The sequence below is a fragment of the Amblyraja radiata genome, chromosome 4, assembly GCF_010909765.2.
Source record: "Amblyraja radiata isolate CabotCenter1 chromosome 4, sAmbRad1.1.pri, whole genome shotgun sequence".
Lineage (NCBI taxonomy): Eukaryota > Metazoa > Chordata > Chondrichthyes > Rajiformes > Rajidae > Amblyraja > Amblyraja radiata.
The window spans coordinates 32,050,320-32,075,891 of record NC_045959.1 but is presented as its reverse complement, the minus strand read 5'-3'; the positions used below and the strand labels follow the sequence as shown (position 1 = coordinate 32,075,891).

Below are 25,572 nucleotides of genomic sequence, written 5' to 3'. Positions count from 1 at the left end.
CGCCTTGACCTCAATACCTGCAAAACAAAGGAGTTGGTTGTTGACTTCCGTAAAGGTCCTTCTATCACCCCCACTCTGTTAGTCAACAACCAGCCAATAGAAAGCATCGAGTCATACAGACACCTTGGGACAATAATTAATCACAAACTCACCTTCCAACTAAACAGTGAAACTATCTTTTCTAAGTGTCAGCAGCGCCTCTTTTTCCTGAGGAAACTCCGCAGACTTCAGGTTCACCAGTCAGTCCTGACAGCTTTTTACAAATGTTTAATTGAATCAGTAATAACCTTCAATATGTCAGCCTGGTTTGGGTCACTATCCAACATGCATCGCAACCCACTCAACAAAATCATATCAATGAGCAGTAAAATAATCGGACTGGGGCAGGAACTTACAATAAATACTCAGTATTTACAATAGAAGAACTAAAAGGAACACAAATAGCCTCAGACACGACTCACTCACTGCACAGCCAATATAGTCTTCTACCCTCAGGCCAGAGATACCGGTCACTCACATTCAGGACTAAGAGAGCCATGTCGAGTTTCAACCCTACATCCATTAGACTCATGAATAGTTGATCTATTTATTTATTCATTTATTTATATATACATTTTAAACATTCTTTTAATGTTTTTATTGCCTTTTCTTCACGTATTGTGCTTTGCAAGTTTTATCTACTGACCACTGTTGGACTGCAGGTATGTGATGTGTGTGGTATATTGTGTTGTGTTGCTGGGTATGTGAACTGTACACACACTGATGTTCTGCACAAATGAGGTTCCTAACGGATAAATAAAGTTCATTGAATTGAATTGAATTGAAAAAAGCATACATTTTTGATATAGATGACTGGGTCAGTTAATTTCATTGTCATCTTTATGGCTTTTTGGTGACTTCCATGCTTCTCTGCATCAGAAACGTTTAAATATACAGGGTACTGGGAAAAGATTCGGAAGTTCTGGCTTATAAAAGCTCTGGTCCATATAACCACAAGCTCTTTCTTTACTCTGACTCCAGTAGTAATCGCTAGTTTTTCTACTTTGCGAGTAGACCACTGTGAGAAGGCTAATACAAGGCAGCCTATTTCAAGTAAAGTCCATTGACAGAACATGTGTGTTTATCACAAATTGCACAATCCAAGTCATTTTGTGATGAAATGAGTAGGAAGGAACTGCATATGCTGGTTTAAAACAAAAATAGACATAAACCGTTGGAGTAACTCAGCGGGTCAGACATCATTCCCAGAGAAAAGGAATAGGTGCTCGTTCAGGTCAAGACCCTTCTTCAATGTCTGAACCACTGGGTAATTCCAGCTTTTTGTGTCTATCTTTGGGTTAAAACCAGCATCTGCAGTTACTTCCTATACATTTAATCACAAAATGACCTGGATTGAGCAGTCAGAATAAAGAAGGTAGATGCAAAATGCAGGAGTAACTCAGCGGGACAGGCAGCATCTCTGGAGAGAAGGAATGGGTGACGTTTCTGGTCGTGGCACTTCTTCAGACCGTTTACCTTCTACAGACCCTTCTTCAGAATAAAGAAAGAACCTGTGGATATATGGACAAGAGCTGTCATAATCCAGAACTTCCAAATCATTTCACAGTATATTTAAACGTTTCTGTTGCAGAGAAGCATGGAAGTCTCAGAAAGCCATATAGATGGCAATTAAATAAATGACCCAGTAATCTACATAAAAAATGTATGCTATAGAATTAATTGTGACCTTAGCTCTTCTTTGAATTATGTTGTAAGAACAAATATTCAAATAGCAAAGGAAAAGGATTTATGATATATACAAGCAGAGAACAGCTGTTGAAACTTTGCTCTTCAAGCCAATGGACCCACTATTTAGTAGAATGTAGCAAATGCTCATTCTGAGATCAGGAGTACAGTGGCAATGCATTACAGAGCCTCGGGTAAGTTGTGTGAAACTCCTGATATTGTTGGTCACAAAGTTAGGGCTAGAAACCACATTTTCTGTTCATTCATAGCGATAAGCAGGAAGCTTGTTGGTTCTGTACTGATATTCTGCACCGCGGTTTTAGCTGGTAATCTCCAGCAGAATCTCCCTACACCAGTTTTCACACCTCCGGATCTGGAGAAATAGGATATGTCTCCAGATGCGAGTTTCCAAATATTTTATGTTTCCTCACTATCTGCATATCAGATAGTCAGTTGATCGGAAGAAGACTTGGTCATTTTGTGCCGAGAATTCTTAATTTCGTCAGGAGAAGGTGACGAGTTGCCTCGTGCACGACTTCATCTCAATGATCTCCGCTTTTCCCTAATAATTACAAAGGAAATGTATAATAAGACCTATTCCTTCGCTCCATAGATGCTGTCTCACCCGCTGAGTTTCTCCAGCATTTTTGTCTACCTTCGATTTTTCCAGCATCTGCAGTTCTTTCTTAAACATTATGTATAATAAGACTGCTCCTCTTTGCAGTTTTCAACAGTGTTTCTTTCCCCATTGCTGCAATGTTTTCTTTCATTTCTTTCTGGTATGTTGTACTCCTTTATATATCATTTTCAGAAAGCATTTTGTACCTATTATTATTGGGATTTATTTCCCCAATGTAAGTGTTACAAATAAGTGTTTAAAAATGAAAGGTCGTTAACAAACTGAAAAGATCCTACACGTAATACTGAAGTTATGGAAGCTGGTAGAAATGTGTTGAAACAGGATTCCGATTCTTCTTTAACTTCCTAATGATCCCAGCCAAATTATTCGTATGAACTGTAAATTGTGCCTGGTGCATTAGCATAGTGTCTTGCTCAGTCATTGCAAATTTACAGCAATCAGTTAATCACATGGCCCTCAAAGGGCTGAAAAGGAACACTAAAACATTTTCAACAGTTTGTAGGAACTGACAAACAGGTTCACTTGCACCTCCTCCAACCTCATCTACTGTATCCGTTGTCCAAGATGTGGACTCTTATACACCGGCGAGACCAAACGTAGACTGGGCGATCTTTTCGCTGAACACCTTCGCTCAGCCCGCCTGGACCTACCTGATCTCCCGGTTGCAAACACTTTAATTCCCCTTCCCATTCCCACACTGACCTTTCTGTCCTAGGCCTCTTGTCAGAGGGAGGCTAAACACAAATTGGAGGAACAGCATCCACTATTTCGCTTGTCTCGTGTCTGAAGAAGGGTCTCGACCCGAAACGTCGCCTATTCCTTCTCTACATAGATGTGCCTCACCCGCTGAGTTTCTCCAGCATTTTCGTCTACTTTCATATTTTGTTTAGGTGGCTAACAAACCAGTGGTATGTATATGACTTTATCTAACTTCGTAACCTCCGCATTCCCTCTCTCTCCATCCCTACCCCACCCAAGTCGCACCAGCTTCTAATTCCCAGCTAGCAACAGCTACCAATGTCCTGTTTACTTTATCATCATTACATTTTTGCATATCTTTCATGCATTTGATCTTTATCTGTCGACATCACCGTCTATATCTCTTGTTTCCCTTTCCCGTGACTTTCAGTCTGAAGAAGGGTTTTGACCCGAAACGTCACCCATTCCTTCTCTCTGGAGATGCTGCCTGTCCTGCTGAGTTACTCCAGCAATTTGTGTCTATCTTCAGCATATAATTGATAGTAGGTTATGTCATTGAATTACATCCATGGGTGTTTTATATTCAAGATTCAAGAGAGTTTATTGTCATGTGTCCCAGATAGGACAATGAAATTCTTACTTTGCTTCAGCACAACAGAATATAGTAGGCATGAATACAGAACAGATCAGTGTGTCCATATACCATTCTATAAATATATACACACATGAATAAATAAACATAAAGTGCAAATGAACAGATAATGGTCTATTAATGTTCAGAGTTTTGTTTGAGTTGAGTATAATAGCCTGATGGCTGCGGGGAAGCAACTATTTCTGAACCTGGATGTTGCAGTCTTCAGGCTCCTGTACCTTCTACCTGAAGGTAGTGGGGAGATGAGTGTGTGGCCAGGATGGTGTGGGTCCCTGATGATGCTGTCAGCCTTTTTGAGGCAGTGATTGCGGTAGATCCCCTCGATGGTAGGGAGGTCAGAGCCGATGATGGACTGGGCTGTATTAACTACTTTTTGTAGTCTTTTCCGCTCGTGGGCGCTCAAGTTGCCGAACCAACCCACGATGCAACCGGTCAGCATGCTCTCTACTGAGCACCTATAGAAGACTGCAAATTAGGCCATACGCATGTCTCAACATTAGGAAGAAGTAGGCATACCTTATGCCGGTGGATAGCCCGTCGGTACCGATGGTCCTATTTCTCCAGCTTTTTTGTGTACCGTAGGTTGACCTTGATGGAATGCCCAACATTTTGCACCAATATCTCCAGGCTCATGACCTCAATGCTGAGAGCTGCTGCAACCCAACCTCAAACTAATCACAAGCTGAAGAGGGCAGTAACTGACTCAATAAGATTTGACTTCAAGTTGAGAAATCGGCCACAACTTTTGGACCAAAAATGTCTCATTTAGGTGTTTTGTTGAAAAGTTCTAATCTGCATCATATCTTTACATAAAGCTCACTGAGGTGATCAAAGTAAAAACATTACTTCCTAAAATATGTTAATTGCTATTCCTTATTAAAAAATAATTAAAAACGGAATAATTAGAAATCAGAATGTCTCATCAATAAGAAGATGGCTCACATTTATGGGGATATCACTATGAAATTCATTATCTTTACAATTATTTTAAAGAAAATCTGCTCTGTTAAAGGTTAACCCATTAATATGATAATAGTCAAACTTGTTTTAGGTGAATAAATGTATAATTGAAGGCAAAAGCACATATACGGACTTCTCTTGCCTTAAAACATTATCGTTAAAACATCATCCCACATCACATGATTTTCAACAGCCTGCAGATAATTATTTTTAAACCATACATGGGGAGGCTACCATTAATTGCCCCTTGTTCATTGAATCAGAAAGTGGTGTTTTCTCTGGAGTGGAGGAGGTTAAGAGAGCTTCACCAGGTTAATTCCCGGGATGGCAGGAATGACATATGATGAAATAATGGGTCGACTGGGCTTATATTCACTGGACTTCAGAAGGATGAGAGGGGTTCTTATAGAAACATATAAAACTCCTAAGGGATTGGATAGGCTAGATGCAGGAAAAATGTTCCCCATGTTTGGGGAGTCCAGAACCAGGGGTCACAGTTTAAGAATAAGAGCTAGGCCATTTAGGACTGGGATGAGGAAAGACTTTTTGACCCAGAGAGTTGTGAATCTATGGAATTCTCAGCCACAGAAGGCAGTGGAGGCCAATTCACTGGATGTTTCCAAGAGTTGGATATAGCTCTCAGGGCTAACGGAATTAAGGGATATGGGGGGAAAAAAGCAGGAACGGAGTGCTGATTTTGGATGATCGGCCATGATGATATTGAAAGGCGGTGCTAGCTCGAAGGGCCTAGTGGCCTACTCCTGCACCTATTTTCTATGTTTCTATGACACGATTGAGGTATATAAACTTATGGCAGTGGAGATTGCAGGAAACTATTTCCCCATATCAAGGTAGAGGATAAAGATTTTAGGTAAAGGGTAAAAGATTTGGAGAGGATTTAAGGGGGCCATTTTTTCATTCAGAGAGTGGTGAGTATCTGGAACACACTGCCTACGAAAGTGGTGGAAGCAGAGTCACTGACAGCGTTTAGGAATTATCTTTACAAAGAGACGATTTGATTCTGGGAGTACAGTTGTTTTACTGCAATTATATAGGGCCTTGGTGAAACTGTACCTAGAGTACCGTATACAATTTTGGCCCCATTATCTTAAAAGGAACACACTTGCTGTGAAGGTAGTACAGCAAAGATTCACTTGAAAGATTCCAAGTCTGGCAGGATTGTGGTGAGTGAGTAGACGAGGCCTGCATTCATTCTCGTGGGTTTAGAAGTATACGAGAAGATTTCATTGAAATATCCAAAATTCTTATCGGCCGCAAAAGACTAAACGCAGTGTAGATATTTCTCCAGACTGAGAAGTCTAGAACTAGAATTCGCAGTGTCTGTATAACGGTAGATTGTTTAGTATTGAAATTATAATTATTTCTAAACCTAAATTTTGGGATATCAAGGGAAATGGTAAGTGTAAAATTATGCTGTGGTAAATATCAACCACGATTTTGATGAATGACAGCACAGAATCAAACGACCAAATGAGTCTGAAGAAGGGTCTCGACCCGAAATGTTGCCTATTTCCTTCACTCCATAGATGCTGCCTCACCCGCTGAGTTTCTCCAGCATTTTTGTCTACAAATGATTTTGCTAGTATTTCTTATGGTTATTGATTACTGATTAGGTGCTGATTAGAAAGCTTTTGGTGTGCTGGCCTTTATAAATCAGAGCATTGAGTATAGAAGTTGGGATGTAATGTTAAAATTGTACAAGGCATTGGTGAGGCCAATTCTGGAGTATGGTGTACAATTTTGGTCGCCTAATTATAGGAAGGATGTCAACAAAATAGAGAGAGTACAGAGGAGATTTACTAGAATGTTGCCTGGGTTTCAGCAACTAAGTTACAGAGAAAGGTTGAACAAGTTAGGGCTTTATTCTTTGGAGCGCAGAAGGTTAAGGGGGGACTTGATAGAGGTTTTTAAAATGATGAGAGGGATAGACAGAGTTGACGTGGAAAAGCTTTTCCCACTGAGAGTAGGGAAGATTCAAACAAGGGGACATGACTTGAGAATTAAGGGACTGAAGTTTAGGGGTAACATGAGGGGGAACTTCTTTACTCAGAGAGTGGTAGCTGTGTGGAATGAGCTTCCAGTGAAGGTGGTGGAGGCAGGTTCGTTTTTATCATTTAAAAATAAATTGGATAGTTATATGGATGGGAAAGGAATGGAGGGTTATGGTCTGAGCGCAGGTATATGGGACTAGGGGAGATTATGTGTTCGGCACGGACTAGAGGGGTCGAGATGGCCTGTTTCCGTGCTGTAATTGTTATATGGTTATATGGTTATATGGTTATATGGTTATTAGGAATAAAAATAGAAAATGCTGGAAATCGGCCTGGTTGCTTCTGTGGAGAGGGGGGCAGAATTGAAGTTTCAGGACCATATTCCTTCATTAGAATTGAAGAAATGTAGAGATAAACACATTTTAAGGTGCTGGGAAATACAAAGGGAAAGCAAGAATGAGAAATTAAACAACAAAAGGGATAAAGGTGCAGATTGTTAGTGGGACAAATAAAGAAATGAGAAATTAAAAAAATCAATCTAGAGAAAGTGTAAAGCTGTGTTACACACTAATATGAAATGGACACCTTAAATGACAATAATAAAACTGAAAATGATGGTAATCTTTAATAAAATGAGGAAATGCTGGAATTAATGTTTTGGGCCTGAGACTCTTTGTCAGTAGATATCTTATTGCAATTAAGTGGGAAAAGTTTAAATTGTTGCAGAGAAGAATAGAATAGAATAGATTAGAATGCTATTTATTGTCATTCAAACCTAGGTTTGAACGAAATATCATTTCTACAGTTTTTTACATTACAAAACAATCCAAGACCCACACTTAACACAGTTTACATAAACATCCATCACAGTGAGTCTCCAACATCTCCTCACTGTGATGGAAGGCAAAGTCTTTATCTCTTCCCTTTGTTCCTTCTCCCGTGGTCCAGCAGTCCAACTGCAGTGTCGAGGCGAACTGGGGCTCCGATGTTAAAGCCCCAGGCGGGCGATGGTAAGTCCTGAGGCCGTTTAAGCCACGCCGGGCGATGTTAGGCCCCGGCTCCTTGTCCTTTAAACCCGCGATTCCAGCGGGAGAAGTCGCCGTTGCGGAGCTCGGAAAAGCGGTCTCCCACCAGGGACTTGGAGCTCCCGATGTTCCCGTCCACCAGGTCTGCGGCCGGTGCCTCCGAACTCCAAAGTCAGGTCGCAGCCGCACGCCACCCGCTCCGAAGTTGGCCAGCTCCGCAATGTCAGTTCCGCAGGCTCTGCAACTGGAGCCCCCAGGTTAGTCCCGGCCGGAGGTCGCCGCCGGCTCCACGATGTTAGGCCCAACGACATCCGAGACCCGACAGGGAATAGTCGGGTCCCCGCACAGGGAAGAGATTTAAACGGTTTCCCCCACAGCCCCCCCACCACCCCCCACATATACACAGCTAAAAAAAATAATTAAAACTAACTCAAGACATACATTTAACAAGGCACAGCATGGTGGTGCAGCGGTTGAATTGCTGCCTTACAGCGCCAGTTATTTTTTGCCACATCGCTCAGAGTCCCCCTCCGCCGGACTGGACCGGAGGATTTTTCCCATCGATGAAAAATCAGAGAGATATTAATGTTTTTTTTTTAAATTGCCATTCTCTCTGCTGCCCCCGCTGGCGGCAGGGGGGAGGGACTATAAAACCCGGAAGTGTTGTGCCTCACTCAGTCTCTGCCAGACGGAGGAAGCGAGAGGCTCACGGCTCTCTGAGCTGCGGATAACACTGAACGCACGTCTACTCCACGGTGAGTTCCCGGGATGTGGTTTTCAGCAAATGCTGCTTGCTCAGTATTTTTGCCCAATTGGCTTTTTAAAGGGCTTTCAGCAAACGTGTTTTGGTGGCTTGCTAAGTGTTTTTGCCCAATTGGCTTTTTAAAGGGCTTTCAGCTAATGTGTTTTGTTGGCTTGCTAAGTGTTGTTGCCCAATTGGCTTGGCTTTTAAAGGGCTTGCTTGCAACAGTTTTCGGATGGATAAAGTGAATAACCATTTTATTAGATCAGCACTGTGTTTAATTTCAAAATTGGCGCTCATTCTGTGATTTTCGCTCAGTTGCAAGATGGCGCCGATGACACAAGATGGCGCTGACTGCAGAAGGCACAGAGAGAAGACGTCATTGAATAATTCAAGGGAGCTTACTGCTCTGTCTACAGCGAGTGTGTTTGTTGGACTTATTTAAAGCACATTTTTGCTTCAGCAGCAGCCTTGAAAGGATGCTTTAAACGTTTGAATCATTTGGTTTACACACTGTATGCCTACCACGTTCTGAAGTTACTTGGCATTTTAGTATTGGTTGTGTGTGAGTGAGTCTGTGTGTGTGTGTGAGCCTGTGTGTCTGAGTCTCTGTGTGTGTGAGTCAGCATGTGTGTGAGTCTGTGCGTGAGTGAGTCTGTGTGTGTGTGTCTGAGAGTCTGTGTGTATGTATAGGGGGGGTTGCATGTAAGGTTTCCAGGTGAAAGGGCTTGACAAACGGAACCGCTCAATCCATCTGGAGGACATCGCAGCTTCTGGTATATGTTGTTAATACACGAAACGCGTACTTTCCTACCTGTTAAAAAACATCAAAATGGTGAATTTTTGCGCTGTAAATAATTGTGGAAGTCGGGGTAACCGTGAGAAACATCTATCCTACTTCAGAATTCCAAAAGTGAAGAGAAATTAAGGTAAAGAGAAGCGAGAGCTGAAGGGACAACAACAGCTAAAGTGCTTGGCGAACATTGGCCGTGCAAATATCGAGATTTAAATTATTGGGAATTATCGCATTTGCTCACTGCATTTCATCAACAGTAAGGCATTATTTGTGTTTTTCTTGATTATTTTGGTATCTAAAAAGTTTCAGGTGATAAATCTGGCTGTAAAATTTTAAAATCTCCCATCGTTCTGAAGTGGGTTTTTGCATGCAAAAAGAAAACTCTTCTGAAGGTAAATTTATCATTACAAAAATCTCCAGACTTACGAGTGGTGTGTGGAAAAGTAAGTTTTCTATCATTATGGTATTGAGATGTATATTTTGGCAAATAATAAAATGTCCTGACAGCTTAAACACCCACTCCCTTTCAATAGGATATTGTCGATTTCCTGAGATTGATTATGTCCAATTAACAGCTAACAATTATGCCATTCATTGGCTTGCATCTGAGTAAAATGTAATTCAAAACCCACGTACGGTTTGCGATTTTTTAAAGGATAATGCCAGCCCATCAGCTGTGAGTGACTGAATTGCCAGCCCACCAGCCGTGAGTGACTGCACTGCCAGCCCACCAGCCGTGAATAAGTGAACTGCCAGCCCACCAGCCGTGAGTAAGTGAACTGCCAGCCCACCAGCTGTCAGTGATTGAACAGACAGCCCACCAGCCGTGAGTGACTGCACTACCAGCCCACCAGCCGTGAGTAAGTGAACTGCCAGCCCACCAGCTGTAAGTGACTGAACTGCCAGCCCACCAGCTGTGACTAAGTGAACTGCCAGCCCACCAGCTGTAAGTGACTGAACTGCCAGCCCACCAGCCGTGAGTGACTGCACTGCCAGTCCACCAGCAGTGAGTAAGTGAACTGCCAGACCACCAGCCGTAAGTGACTGAACTGCCAGCCCAATAATCCATTTAGCCAATCCTCTCCCCCTTCTCTCTCACAGTCTGTCACCTGTTTTGGGCGGAATTTCTGGCAATTTCTCAGCTGCCAGCCTGCCAGGTCCGAGTGACTGTACAGCCAGGCCTCAGTGACTGAGCCGCATGGCCTCAGTGACTGAGCTGCCAGCCCAAGAATCCATTCGGCCCACAATGTACATACTAGCCCTCTGGAAACCAGTCCCTTCGGCCCACAACACCCATACTAGCGCAACAGAAAGCCCCCACCCCCCCACTCACTGGCCAGCAATATTGGAATTGGTGGAGAGGTGGAATATTGCGTTGGGTGACCAGCTCTCCCGTGTGATGCTGGGACCCAATGGGTCCCAATTAGTCTAGTCTCCATTAAACGTTTCCCCTTCACCTTATAGCTATGCTCTCTAGTACTACCACTGGGGGTGTTGCATTGAAGGCGCCTCTGCCTACAGCCTGTCCGTTTTTTCTATCTTTTTAAAAACATTTAGTTTGTCTAATTAGTTTTGTTTGGGGATTCTTTAGTTTTTCTATGTGGGGGAGGGGGGAGGGGTAAGGGGGAAACAGCTTCCCAGTCGCTTCCTGGCGGGGATACTACTATTTCTCCGAGTCGCGTCCTCACCCCCTCACCTCGCGCGGCCTACCAGTGGGATCGGAGTGGCCTTTCCCACCGGAGACCGGGGACCGGACCAGAGCTTCGGCAGCGGCGACGCGGCGCTGGATTCACCGTGGAGCGGGCGATGCCTTCCTGGATCGCCGTTTGGAGCTCCGGAGCGTTGGGCCCGCTGCTCCAACATCGTAGGGACTGTGTTCACGGAGTTCCCAACGCGGGCAGCACTGACTCCAACATCGCGGAGTCCTTGGGGCCCTTTGCCGAGTGCCGCCAGCGTTGAAACTCCGCCCGGCGCGGCCTGGGGACATCGGGAGCTGCGTACTCCGGTGGGAAGCAGCCGTTTTTGGAGGTCCAAGCCACTGAGGTTGGCCTCCCGTTCCGACGTCGGAGTGCCAACATCCCGGTGAGCGGGCCTGAGCGGCGGGCTGCCCGTAGCGGCGACTGCGGAGGGCTCCGGAGGCCCCAACCATGGGTGAAAATCGAGGAAGAGACTGGCTTTGGTGCCTTCCCTCACAGTGGGATACTTTAAATTCTGCTGTGTGGGGATGTTTTATGTTGAACTCTATCGTGTGTTGTGTTCTTTATTTTATTGTATGGCTGTATGGTGATCACATTTCACTGTGCCAACTGGCACATGTGACAAATAAATGTATCTTGTATCTTGCATAGTATTGGATATTTCCACCATGGGGAAAAAGGTTCCGACTGTCTACCCTGTCTATGCCTCTCATAATTTATTATACAATTATTAATTTGATTTGAAGAGAGTTGGTAGAAGACAGACATTGCACATGAAGATTGGTATGGGAAGGGCAAGGTTCACCGGTGACGATGAAAGAGTGAACTCGAGTCTCTCCGTAGCTTACAGTGATCCATTCTACATGTCCCTCTCGTCCTCTTTGAGCTGTCGTCTTTACACCTTACCCTTCCATATCTCTGTCTCCCTTTCCCCTGACTCTCAGCCTGAAGGGTCTCGACCCAAAACGTCAGTCACTCCTTCTCTCCTGAGATGCTGCCTGTCCTGTAGACACACAATGCTGGAGTAACTCAGCGGGGCAGGCAGCATCTCTGGAGCATAATAATGGGTGACCATTCTTCAGACCCGACCCGAAACGTCACCCATTCCTTCGGTCCAGAGATACTGCCTGTCCCGCTGAGTTACTCCAGCATTTTGTGTCCATCTTCGGTGTAAACAAGCAGCCTCAAAAAGGCAGCCAATATCATCAAAGACCCACCCCATCCTGGCCACACACTCATTTCACCATTGCCATCGGGAAGAAGGTACAGGAGCCTGAAAACAGCTTCTTCCCTACAGCCATCAGGCTATTAAACATGACAACAAATAAGCTCTGAACCACAACAGACTATTATTATTATTGCACTATATCTGTTTATTTATTGAGTTTGCCTATACACACCGAACTTTTTTCCTCGTTATGTACTCTGCTTACATATTCTGTTGTGCTGCAGCAAGCAAGAATATAATTGTCCTATCTGGGACATATGACAATAAAACATTCTTGACTCTTGCATCTGCACATCTCGTCTGCTGCCTGTTCCGCTGAGTTGCTTCAGCAATGTTTTTTGTGTCCATCTCCGAAGGAAGTGTTCGCGTCGGGATTCTGCAATGATTGCAGCCCCCCCTTGCTGCACAATTGCGAGCGTGCCTTTCGCGGAAAGAAAGAGGGGGGGGGGGGGGTTGCTGGAAGCTTATGCTGTGCGACTCGCACGCTGCTCGGCAGTTGGAGCAGCCTGGAGCAGCCTGGAGCGAGCAGCGCGAGGCCCCTCCTCTCCCGGGCCGGGCCTAGCCCGCCGTCCCAGGCCGTGCAGCCTTCACCTCGACCCGCCCCGCCCCGCCCCCGCTGTTGCTGTTGCTGCCGCTGCCGCTGCCGGCGGTCTCTCACTCCCACTCTGCCTCAATGAGCCGCTCCCACCGCCGCCCTCACACACCCCGCTCGGCTGGCATGAGGTTAAACCGTGAGTATTAAAACCCAGTGATCATTTAGCGCCGGGTTGCAGTGTGTGTGTGTCCTAACAATCCAGATCATCCCATTGTCTGCAGGAAGGAACTGTAGATGCTGGTTTACACCGAAATAGACACAACATGCCGGAGTAACTCAAGACAGGCAGCATCTGTGGAGAGAAGGAATGGGTGACGTTTCGGGTCGAGACATTTCAGACTGAAATCTGTCTTATGTCTGAAGAAACGTCACCCATTCCTTCTCTCCAGAGATGCTGCCTGTCCCACAGAGTTACTCCAGCATGTTGTGTCTATCTTCGGTGTAAACCAGCACCTGCAGCTCCTTCCTACACATTTCGCCTGCTGCCTGTCCTACTGAATTACTCCAGTGGGTTTGCGTCTCTCCTCGGCAGTGAATCGTATCTTTCCTTCAAACCGGAGCTGCTATTCCAGCCTTGTTTTTCCTGGGCTGCGGGAAAGCCCTGACATTTAAACCTGCTTATGGCTTATTTTCAAGTCAAGTCAAGTCACTTTTATTTCTATAGCACATTTAAAAAACAACTCTCGTTGGCCAAAGTGCTTTACATTGGTGGAGGTACTAACGTTATACAACATTGGTTCATAGATTAAGTACATACATAAATACATATAGCCCTCCCACAGAGGACGTCAAGAAAGGCTTGAGAATAAAGATGAGTTTTAAGTCTCGACTTAAAGGAGTCGATGGAGGGCAGTTCTGATGGGAAGAGGGATGTTCCACAGTCTAGGAGCTGCAACTGCAAAAGCTCTTTTGAAAAGTTGCATAAAGCTATGTAAAATGGGGGAAGAAAAGTTGTTTACTTTTCTAAATAGAGTCATTCGGAGAACGGTTGCTATCAACCAGTCAAAGATCTGAATAGATATTTTTTAAAAGTGGGTGATTTATTTTTAACATTTAATTTTCCTTGTAGTTGAGGAGTCCAGTGACAGAGTTCAGTTGACATGATGGATTTTTGACTCTTTATTTTGGTCCACAGCCATAATCTCTCTCCCTACAACTGTTTGAGATATCTGTGCACCTTCAATTCTGATGATCCTTTAGATTAGAAGATAGACACAAAAAGCTGGAGTAACTCAACGGGACAGGCAGCATCGCTGGAGAAAAGGAATGGGTGACGTTTCGGGTCGAGACCCTTCTTCAGATCCTTTAGATTATCCTGTTCCCAAGATCTAGAATTCGCTCCCTGGATCTTTCCACTCTCTTTCTTATTTAAGATGCTCCTTAAACTCTACTTTTCAACCAAACTTTTGATCTTTTTTTCATGATGTGACCCTTGAGCTGTTTAATAACACTTCTGTGAAGTATCTAAGGACATGTTATTATGTAAGGATGCTATTTATAATCCAGTCATTGACGGTTCTGCTGTTTGACTACGTGAATTAATTGAAATTTAATTGTTGATCTCTCTAGTAAATGTTTAAAAGCTGCAAGTTTTTACATTTCCATAAGTAGATCAGAAAGATGAATTTACCTTCCCTGCCATGTAGCAAAGAATAAAAAAAGTCACCTGTGGAGGTTAGGGGTATAATTCATGATCCTTTGATTTTTTGTGCAGAGGAATAAGGTTAAGAATGCAATCCTTGTTGTTAGAATCCGTGTTGTTAGGAGAGTGCTAAATATCTACATTAAGCCACATCACTTCTTTTCTTCCCCCATTTTAAGCGTAGGTGCCCTTAGGAATTTCAGTTCTGTGTTTCTAGCTTGGTTCCTCGGGCAACAGTAAATCCTCTGAGGAATGCCTATTGTGTATCCTCAACGCAACACAATAAAATGAGGATGTGCTTGGCATCTGCTATCTTCTACCTTTTCTTTAGAGGGTAAAAAAAACTTCTGTTTGTTTAATTTACCCGTCTGTACATTAAATGTAGCTATTGGGTTACCACACAGCTTTAATGTGCCTGGAAATTGATGTACAAGAACAAAAACACATTTTTGTTTAACATTTGATGTTTTTTTATTTTAATAAAATTGTGGAAAACGGGTAGAACAAAAGTGCAAAAGGATTTTTATTTTGAACATTGATCTCTGCTGTTATCATGAATATTTTCACTAAACACTTTACAGAGGAGGAATAGGCATCAAGTAAGAAGTAAAATGGGTTAGTTTTGAGAAAACGTTTGAAGGGAAGTGCCAGGTGCGGGTGGAAGGGAAAGAGACAAAGTATATTTGGAGGAGAGTTGCAAAGGAAAGGGAAACATCGTAAACTACTGGCTAGGCTTCTTGGTCTAGTGTTCTATAAAACCCACACGATCACAGGGAAAACAGCGAACGAGGTTGGGATAGAACCCGGATTTCTGGCGCTGTGAGACAGCAGATCTGCCAGCTGCGTCACTGTACCGTTGGTAGAGTTGGACGAATGAATTTTAATCGCGTGACAAGAATAAGCGAGTTCGGTATTCAGACTGCGCATGCCCAGGTCATAGGTCTCTAGCTATAAACAGTCTGGGTAACGGTGGTGCTGCATTGTGTGCAGGCTTGCGTTTCGTCCGTGGTCGAGGTCAGGCCCGGTTCTCCGTCGCTGCGGCCGCTGTTGAGTTGTTGCTAGGCCTTCGCCGTCCCCTCCCCGGTGTCCCGTCCCTGTCCGTAGGTGTCCGGGGTCGCCATGAGCTGGCTCCAGCTCAGCTCTGCCTGTCCCGCCGGGTCGGCCGGCAGCCCTCCACCTCCACCGCTCTCCCCTCAGTCCGACACCGAGATCTTGCTGAAGATGGGCAGCCGCCGGCCCTTCTTGAAGACGGGCGACTCGGAGCTGCTGCTGCTGGAGTCGTCCTGGTCGGAGAGAGAGTCTGGGGACGGGCTCCTGCCAGCCATGGGCAGGCCGGGCGCTCGCTGGAGCAGTTGGTGATGGTGGTGCTGACGGCAGCAGCAACCTCCTCCGCCTCACATGCCCAGCCCCAAGCCCAAAATCTGGGCCAGCTACAACTCCAGGCCGCCCGCAGCATGGCCCAGTCGAATGCCGAGCCGGAGAAGGCTGAGCCAGGGATGGTCCAGTGGCGGTTTGGCAGCGTTCGCGGCGCCAGGGATGCGGGTTTGATCCTGGCTGCGGATGAGGCGCGGTTCTGTGGACGAGGCGCTGCAGCTGCCCAGAGCCGGTCCACTCTCCCCTCCCACCGCCCGGTCTCCCTCCACCCCCCCCCCCCCCCTCATCCAATCCCTCCACCCCCCCCCCCCCCGTTCGACCTTTGACAAATCCCACGATTCTGTTGCGTTTTTCGTAATACCGAACTCGCTTATTAAAATCTTATTCAGTTTTAAAATCGACTGCAAATCATAATGTGTCTAGCTGTTACATTCAAGATGTTAGCAACTTTCAAATTTTTTTCCCCTTTTGGACAACGAGCTTTGGTTTGTAAAGCAAATGCTTCAGGTGAGTGTGGTTGAGTTATTCATTGCATGGAGACTGAAAGTGCCTTTATTGTTTTGGAAGTGAGTGTTGATATTGTAGGTGGGTCTATATGCTTATAATAATAATAATAATAGAACGTTTTGCACAGTACTTAGAGTCATAGAGTTACACAGTGTGGAAACAGGACCTTCGGCCAACTTGCCCACACCAACCAACATGTCCTATCTACACCAGTCCCACCTGCCTACATTTGGCCCATATCCATCCAAACCTGTCCTATCCATGTACCTGTCTAAATGTTTTTCAAACATTGCGAAAGTACCTGCCTCAACTACCTATTCCGGATCTCGTTCCATACATCCATCACCCTTTGTGTGGAAAAGTTAATTATTGCGTTCCTATTAAATCTTTCCCCCCCCCCCCCACCTTAAACCCATGTATGCTGGTTCCTGATGCCCCTACTCTGTGCAAGAGACTCTGTGTGTCTATCCTTTCTATTCCTCTCATGAGTTTGTACACCTCTATTAAGATCATCCTCATCCTCCTGCGCTGCAAGGAATAAAGTCCTAGCCTGCTCTATGTCTTCCTGTAGCTCAGGCCCTCAAGCGCTGGCAACATTCTCATAAATCTACTCCACACCCTTTCCAGCCTGACAATATGTTTCCTATAACATGATGCCCAGAATTGAACATCATACTCTAAATGCAGCCTCACCAGTGTCATATACAACTGCAGCGCGACCTCCCAACTTCTATACTCAATACTATGACTGATGAAGGCCAATGTGCCAAAAATCTATTTGACCATCCTATCTGTCTGTGATGCCAATTTCAACGAACTATGTACCTGTACTCCGAGATCACTCAGCTCTACAACACTCCCCAGAGCCCAACCATTCACTGCGTTGGTGCTGTCCATGTTAGAGCTTCCAAAATGCTACATCTCACATTTCCCTGTCTTACATTCCATCGACCATTCCTCAGCCCACCTGCCCAACCGATCAAGATCCTGCTGCTATTTTTAACAACCACCTTCACTATCTACAACACCACCCACTTTTGTGTCATCTGTAAACTTGCGAATCATGTCATGTACGTTCTCTTGGCTTGTTGTAACTTTAAAACTTTTCAGATTGCCAGCTACCTTTATAAAGGCTGAGGTAGTCCGAGATTGAGAAAACATGATGTACTTATTCACAAAGAAGGTGTTTTTTAACCACTGAACAGAAAGAAGGGATCATCGGTAAAGCATTCAGGAGGGAGAATTGCAGGGATAGGCCTGGCCTGCAGCAATTTTTAAAGAATATAAAGAATAATATGTTAACCAAAAGTAACCATGTTATTTTATGCTGCGCCAGGGTGTTGCAAATGCTTAGTAAGATATCGTGCTCTCTGCAGGGAAGATGTATGATTATTGCAGACGTAGCATATTAATCCTGTTCCATTGCATTTTTATACTGTTGATGTTGTTTGTGTATAATTATAATAAAGAAGTTCAAAGCTCTTCCTGCCATTGTGGTAATTCTATATTGTTTAGGTATTTGAAAGAATGAAGGCATTTGATGAGTCTGCAACTTCCAGCATGTATCTCATTGTGATCTTTAGTTTATGAAAAGGCAGATAAAGTTAAACGCTGATTTGATTTTTGTTTTGTTTTAGCCTGGTCATGATGCTTACTCATGGAAATTGACCTGAAATACCTAGAATGTTTCAAGGTATATTTGTATTTCATAAAACAAACTGTAATTGGCCAACCATATAATCATATAACAATTACAGCACGGAAACAGGCCATCTCGACCCTTCTAGTCCGTGCCGAACACGTATTCTCCCGTAGTCCCATACACCTGCGTTCAGACCATAACCCTCCATTCCTTTCCCGTCCATATAACTATCCAATTTATTTTTAAATGATAAAAACGAACCTGCCTCCACCACCTTCACTGGAAGCTCATTCCACACAGCCACCACTCTCTGAGTAAAGAAGTTCCCCCTCATGTTACCCCTAAACTTCTGTCCCTTAATTCTCAAGTCATGTCCCCTTGTTTGAATCTTCCCTACTCTCAGTGGGAAAAGCTTATCCACGTCAACTCTGTCTATCCCTCTCATCATTTTAAAGACCTCTATCAAGTCCCCCCTTAACCTTCTGCGCTCCAAAGAATAAAGCCCTAACTTGTTCAACCTTTCTCTGTAACTTAGTTGCTGAAACCCAGGCAACATTCTAGTAAATCTCCTCTGTACTCTCTCTATTTTGTTGACATCCTTCCTATAATTAGGCGACCAAAATTGTACACCATACTCCAAAATTGGCCTCACCAATGCCTTGTACAATTTTAACATTACATCCCAACTTCTATACTCAATGCTCTGATTTATAAAGGCCAGCACACCAAAAGCTTTCTTTACCACCCTATCTACATGAGATTCCACTTTCAGGGAACTGTGCACAGTTATTCCCAGATCCCTCTGTTCACCTGCATTCTTCAATTCCCTACCATTTACCATGTACGTCCTATTTTGATTTGTCCTGCCAAGATGTAGCACCTCACACTTATCAGCATTAAACTCCATCTGCCATCTTTCAGCCCACTCTTCCAACTGGCATAAATCTCTCTGTAGACTTTGAAAATCTACTTCATTATCCACAACCCCACCTATCTTAGTATCATCTGCATACTTACTGATCCAATTTACCACACCATCATCCAGATCATTGATGTACATGACAAACAACAGTGGACCCAACACAGATCCCTGTGGCACCCCACTAGTCACTGGCCTCCAACCTGACAAACAACCATCCACCATTACTCTCTGGCATCTCCCATTCAGCCACTGTTGAATCCATCTTGCTACTCCACCATTAATACCCAATCATTGAACCTTCTTAACCAACCTTCCGTGAGGAACCTTGTCAAAGGCCTTACTGAAGTCCATATATACAACATCCACTGCTTTACCCTCATCAATTTCCCGAGTAACCTCTTCAAAAAATTCAAGAAGATTAGTCAAACATGACCTTCCAGGCACAAATCCATGTTGACTGTTCCTAATCAGACCCTGTTTATCCAGATGCTTATATATATTATCTCTAAGTATCCTTTCCATTAATTTGCCCACCACTGACGTCAAACTAACAGGTCTATAATTGTTAGGTTTACTCTTAGACCCCTTTTTAAACAATGGAACAACATGCGCAGTACGCCAATCCTCCAGCACTATTCCCGTTTCTAATGACATTTGAAATATTTCTGTCATAGCCCCTGCTATTTCTACACTAACTTCCCTCAATGTCCTAGGGAATATCCTGTCCGGACCTGGAGACTTATCCACTTTTATATTTCTCAAAAGTGTCAGTACTTCCTCTTCTTTGATCCTCATAGTTTCCATAGCTACTCTACTTGTTTCCCTTACCTCACATAATTCAATATCCTTCTCCTTGGTGAATACCGAAGAAAAGAAAGTGTTCAATATCTCCCCCCATCTCTTTTGACTCTGCAGATAGCTGTCCACTCTGACTCTCTAATGGACCAACTTTATCCCTCGTTATCCTTTTGCTATTAAAATAGCTGTAGAAACCCTTTGGATTTACTTTCACCTTACTTGCCAAATCAACCTCATATCTTCTTTTAGCTTTTCTAATTTCTTTCTTAAGATTCTTTTTACATTCTTTATACTCCTCAAGCACCTCATTTACTCCATGCTGCCTATAATTATTGTAGATCTCTCTCTTTTTCCAAACCAAGTGTCTAATTTCCCTTGAAAACCATGGCTCTTTCCAATTTTTACTATTTCCTTTCAACCGAACAGGGACATAAAGATTCTGTACTCTTAAAATTTCACCTTTAAATGTCCTCCATTTCTCTTCCACATCTTTCCCATAAAACAAACTGTCCCAATTTACTCCTTTTAAATCCTTTCGCATCTCCTCAAAGTTAGCCTTTCTCCAATCAAAAATCTCAACCCTAGGTCCAGTTCTGACCCTCTCCATAATTATATTGAAACTAATGGTATTGTGATCACTGGTCCCGAACTGTTCCCCAACGCATACCTCTGCCACCTGACCCGTCTCATTTCCTAACAGGAGGTCCAGCACCGCCCCTTCTCTAGTAGGTACTTCTATGTATTGCTGCAAAAAACTATCCTGCACACATTTTACAAACTCCAACCCATCCAGCCCATTTACAGAATGTGTTTCCCAGTCTATGTGTGGAAAATTGAAATCTCCCACAATCACTACCTTGTGCTTACTAGTAATATCTGCAATCTCCTTACATATTTGCTCTTCCAATTCTCGCTCCCCATTTGGCGGTCTATAATACACCCCTATAAGTGTTGCTACCCCTTTCCCATTTCTCAGTTCCACCCAAATAGCCTCCCTAGACGAGCCCTCTAATCTATCCTGCCAAAGCACTGCTGTAATATCTTCCCTGATAAGCAATGCAACACCTCCACCTCTTGCCCCTCCAATTCTATCACACCTGAAGCAACAAAATCCTGGAATATTTAGTTTCTAATCACAGCCCTCCTGCAACCATGTTTCACTGATCGCCACAACATCATACTTCCAGGTGTCAATCCAGGCTCTAAGTTCATCCACCTTTCTTACAATGCTCCTAGCATTAAAATATACACATTTAAGAAACCCATCATCTCTTATTCTCTTATTTGAGTCTGAAGAAGGGTTTCGGCCCGAAACGTCGCCTATTTCCTTCGCTCCATAGATGCTGCTGCACCCGCTGAGTTTCCCCAGCAATTTTGTGTACCATCTCTTATTCTCTGTTTATTTTCTTTTTCTTCTCTCTCCCCTACATTTTGGGTCAGAGTGCTACCATTCTCTGCCTCCTGCCTTACACACTGACTGCTAGCTTTCCCAATTCGAGTCCCTCCCCCCAACCATACTAGTTTAAAGTCTCCCCAGTAGCCTTTGCAAATCTCCCCGCCAGGATATTGGTCCCCCTCGAGTTCAAGTGCAACCCGTCCTTTCTGTACAGGTCGCACCTTCCCCAAAAGAGGTCCCAATGATCCAGAAACTTTAATCCATACCCACTGCACCAGTCCCTCATCCACTCATTTATCCTCCACCTCGCTCCATTCCTACTCTCACTGTCACGTGGCACAGGCAGTAATCCTGAGATTGTTACCTTTGCAGTCCTTCTCCTTAACTCTCTACCTAACTCCCTAAATTCTTCTTTCAGGACCTCTTCTCTTTTTTTACCTATGTCATTGGCACCTATATGTACCACAACCTCAGGCTCCTCTCCCTCCCATTTCAGGATTTCTTGGACACGTTCAGACACATCCCTGACCCTGGCACCAGGGAGGCAAACTACCATCCGGGTCTCCTGTCTACGTCCACAGAATCGCCTATCCGACCCCCTGACTATAGAGTCCCCTATTACAATTGCCCTCCTCTTCTTTTCCTTACCCTTCTGAGCAACAGGACCGGTCTTTGAGCCAGAGACATCCAACACGGTAAATCTTGAGACCTCTGTGGCTATGGAGGTTATAAAAAGTACCCTGAAATTTCACAGCATTTAGTGGGTTTGAAAATGGATTATAGTGACTGTACAAGCTCCTAATGTTGACAATAAGATGTATGGCAATATTAAGTGTATTTAAAGTGTACCTTTTATGGAATTTGGAAAGGCAACACATGATATGATTGAGGTTTTCTGGATTCTGAAAATAACTATTGGAGGAAATGGAAACATTATCCAGTGATGGGAATATCCAGTGGGGCAAATGGATGCTATCCTCAAATCTATGTCAAATACCTCATAAGAGAACCTAAGAAACACTTCTTCATGGTATTGGCTGATTTGTTGGGAAATACATTCACACACTCACTGTCGCATGTCTGTCTTGCTGTTAATAGGTTGATTATATCCCAGGAAGCCTCAGGATGGTTAGAGTGGCTACATTGGAATGTTTTTAAAATAAATTATTATTAAGACAAAGTGAAGGCAACTTTGCTCTGGGACATGCTATGTGCCAAATATAGTGTGTTGTTTCCACACACACTCCTCTCCTCGCTTCCCTGTTGCTCTGCAACTGTGTCTGTCTGGCTTGTCTGTCTTTTCTGTCTGTCTGCATGTGCTCTCTGTATATGGTCGATTATTGTTCGGCTCTCTTGGTTCATGACGTTCTCAGAACCTTCCATAATGATCAACATCAATAAGTCTCAGTGTGGGCAAGACTACAAATTGCCGTTCACTGTCCAGAAGCAGAAACAGGTTCCATTGCTGCTTTCAAAGATAACAATTGGATGGTGAAATGTTGTCGGGCTACAGGAGAAGATTGTGGAGGTGGGATTGTCGGCATTGCTGGTGTGGGCTTGATATGATGTCTGGCCTGCTTCTGTCGTTTGAAGGTTCTATCAATGCTGTATCACTATGCACATTGATATGAAAAAGTTAAGCAATGCATGTAGATAGCAGTTTTATTTTTTTACTGAGTTACTTTTCAAGATATTATTGACTTCTCACTTTTGCAAATTTCTTTCTGATAGGACCTTCAGCCAATTGACGTGTCAGAAGAAAGAGTGATGGCTACACCCCCTGCACCTGGACCAGGGTTGCCCGGAGCATTTTCTGGATCTCAAGGCCAGGCAGGACGTGAAGTTAATACAGCTTCTCTCTGTCGAATTGGCCAAGAGACTGTGCAAGACATTGTCTCAAGAACAATGGAGATTTTTCAGCTTCTAAGAAACATGCAGGTCAGTGACTCTTACAAGATGAATAATCTGTATTACTAAAAGTCTGATCTTGACCACTTTTGGCCCACTGTGCTGCAATTTACGAGAGAACGCCACCACCAACGGCCGTCATTTTTGGCCACCTCGCTCAGAGCCCCCCTCCGCCTTCCGGGACCAGAGGATTTTTCACATCGATGAAAAATCGGAGATATATTAATGTTTTAAAAAAAATCCCCATTCTCTCTGCTGCCCCCGCTGGCGGCAGGGGGAGGGACTATAAAACCCGGAAGTGTAGTGCCTCGCTCAGTCTCTGCCAGCCCCAGGAAGCGAGAGGGTCACGGCTCTCTGAGCTGCGAATAACACTCAACGCACGTCTACTCCACGGTGAGTCCCCTCGATGCGGCTGTAAAGTGGCTACAGCCCAATTGTTTGCCTCGCCTTTTTAACAAGTTTGTGTTCACAAAATGAATTTTGGTTGTCAGGTGGCTGCAGCCCAATTGTTTGCCTCGCCTTTTTAACAAGTTTGTGTTCACAAAATGAATTTTGGTTGTCAGGTGGCTGCAGCCCAATTGTTTGCCTCGCTTTTTTAACAAGTTTGTGTTTACAAAAAACAAAAGTCCATGGTTGTCTATAGAAGAGGTAATAACGAAGGGATTCGAACAGTGAAACTAGCAGGATGACTGGAAGGGGGAAGGTCAGAGAGAGAGTGAATGCAAGGATTATTAGAAATGAGAGAAATCAATATTCATTGTATTGGGTTGTAAGCTCCACAAGCGAAATATGAGATGCTGTTCCTCCAATTTTCGTTCGGCCTCGCTCTGACAGTGGAGGAGGCCCACGACAGAAAGATCAGTATGGGAAGGGGATTTAAAATGTTTTGCAACCAAGAAGTCAGGTAGGCCGAGGTGGACTGAGCAGTGGTGTTCAGCAAAATGATCGCCCAGTCTGCGCATGGTCTCGCTAATATATTGGACTCCACACCAGAAACAACGGATACAATAGATGAGGTTCAAGGAAATGCAAGTGAACCTCTGCCTGGAATCATCCTTTCAATGTCCATTCTAGTTAGACCTTTCATTATTCACTAGGATTCAATGAGATCTGTCCTTCTAAACTCCAGCAAGTACAGGCCCAAAGCCATCAAACACCCCATTGCATGTTAACTCAATCATCACTGGGATAATTCTTGTAAACCTCCTCTGGATCTTCTCCAACGCCAACACATCTTTCCTCAGAAATGGGGCCCAAAATATTCACAATATTCCAAATGGGCCTCACCATCACCACTTCATTACACCCTTGCTTTTATACTCTAGTTCTCCCCCCCCCCCCCAAAAAAAAGAATGCTGGCACAAGTGTTCTGTTGAAACACAAAGTATATAATAAAATTGTGATGAAGGCTTTGGGAATTCATGTTCTGTGACAAACTGAAGCCAAGGGTATCTATAAATCAAACTTTATTGCGAAATCACTTTTAATGCCACATTTATATTGTTGAGACGGTTTCACAATTTGTCAAACTTTCATTTCATAAATGCCACCAGTTTAAGTGGAAAAGTAGGTTATAGAGTAGGAGCAGAATAATGATGAGCATTTCATTTACAGTTGTAAGATGGCCTCTTAAGGATATATTTTTTTTAGTATCTACTAATTACAAAGTTCATTATGTGCTTTTTAAATGTTCATATAGTTTGCATTTTGGGGAATTTTGAAGAGGTAATCAAAGTTATAAAAGAATTTGAGATGATCATTAGCAAAATATTATGTTTCCTTGGGATTAGTACCAGAAGAATTTAAAAAAAGGAAGAGTTAGATCACATTCTTAACAACCTCATATCTTTCAACGTAATTGATTATAAGGCCATGGCTTCATTTAAGAATGAATTGGACTGATATCTATAAAGTGAGATACAATTGGCACAATGACATCAATTAAAGTGCATCATTAGAAATAGCATGTACTGTAGATACATTTCATAAACTAGTTGAATTTATTAAAAAGCACAATATTCTGAACAATATTCCTAACTTTTGAATATCCTTCCACATGAAGAGGAATATTAACTCCCCAAAACTGTGTAGGTTTCGGTAAGTCGTCAAGAGAGTTTATTGTCATGTGTCCCAGAAAGGACAATGAAATTCTTGCTTGCTGCAGGACAACAGATTTTCCGTGTTTGTTTGAAGTTGTGTTTAATAGTCTGATGGCTGTTGGGAAGAAGCTGTTCCTGAATCTGGATGTTGCAGATTTCAGGCTCCTGTACCCTCTACCTGATGGCAGCGGAGAGATGAGTGTGTGGCCAGGATGGTGTGGGTCCTTGATGATGCTGGCAGCCTTTTTGGGGCAGCGACTGCAATAGATTCCCTCGATGGTAGGGAGGTCAGAGCCGATGATGGACTGGGCGGAGTTTACAACTTTTTGCAGCCTTTTCCGCTCCTGGATGCTCAGGTTGCCGTACCAAGCCACGATGCAACCGGTCAGCAAGCTCCATACTGTGCACCTGTAGAAGTTCGAGAGAGTCCTCCTTGACATACCGACTCTCTGTAATCTTCTTAGGAAGTAGAGGCGCTGATGTGCTTTCTTTATGATTGCATTTTCAATTTCA

The 25,572-nt window shown here is 43.8% G+C and overlaps 1 protein-coding gene across 3 annotated transcripts in view; it reads left to right on the top strand.

The window, feature by feature from the left end:
- Positions 1-12,528: 12,528 nt before the first annotated feature.
- The window catches only part of med30 (mediator complex subunit 30), a 53,114-nt gene continuing 40,070 nt past the window's right edge, over positions 12,529-25,572 (top strand). Inside the window, exons 1-2 of one of the 3 annotated variants that reach the window (XM_033019207.1) lie at positions 12,529-12,907; positions 22,784-22,990. In XM_033019207.1, coding sequence (XP_032875098.1) covers positions 22,820-22,990 — 171 coding nt within the window. In that variant the 5' untranslated portion in view covers positions 12,529-12,907; positions 22,784-22,819. The remainder of the gene's footprint in view (positions 12,908-22,783; positions 22,991-25,572) is intronic. The other 2 variants (XM_033019208.1, XR_004411676.1) reach the window with 2 other exon arrangements.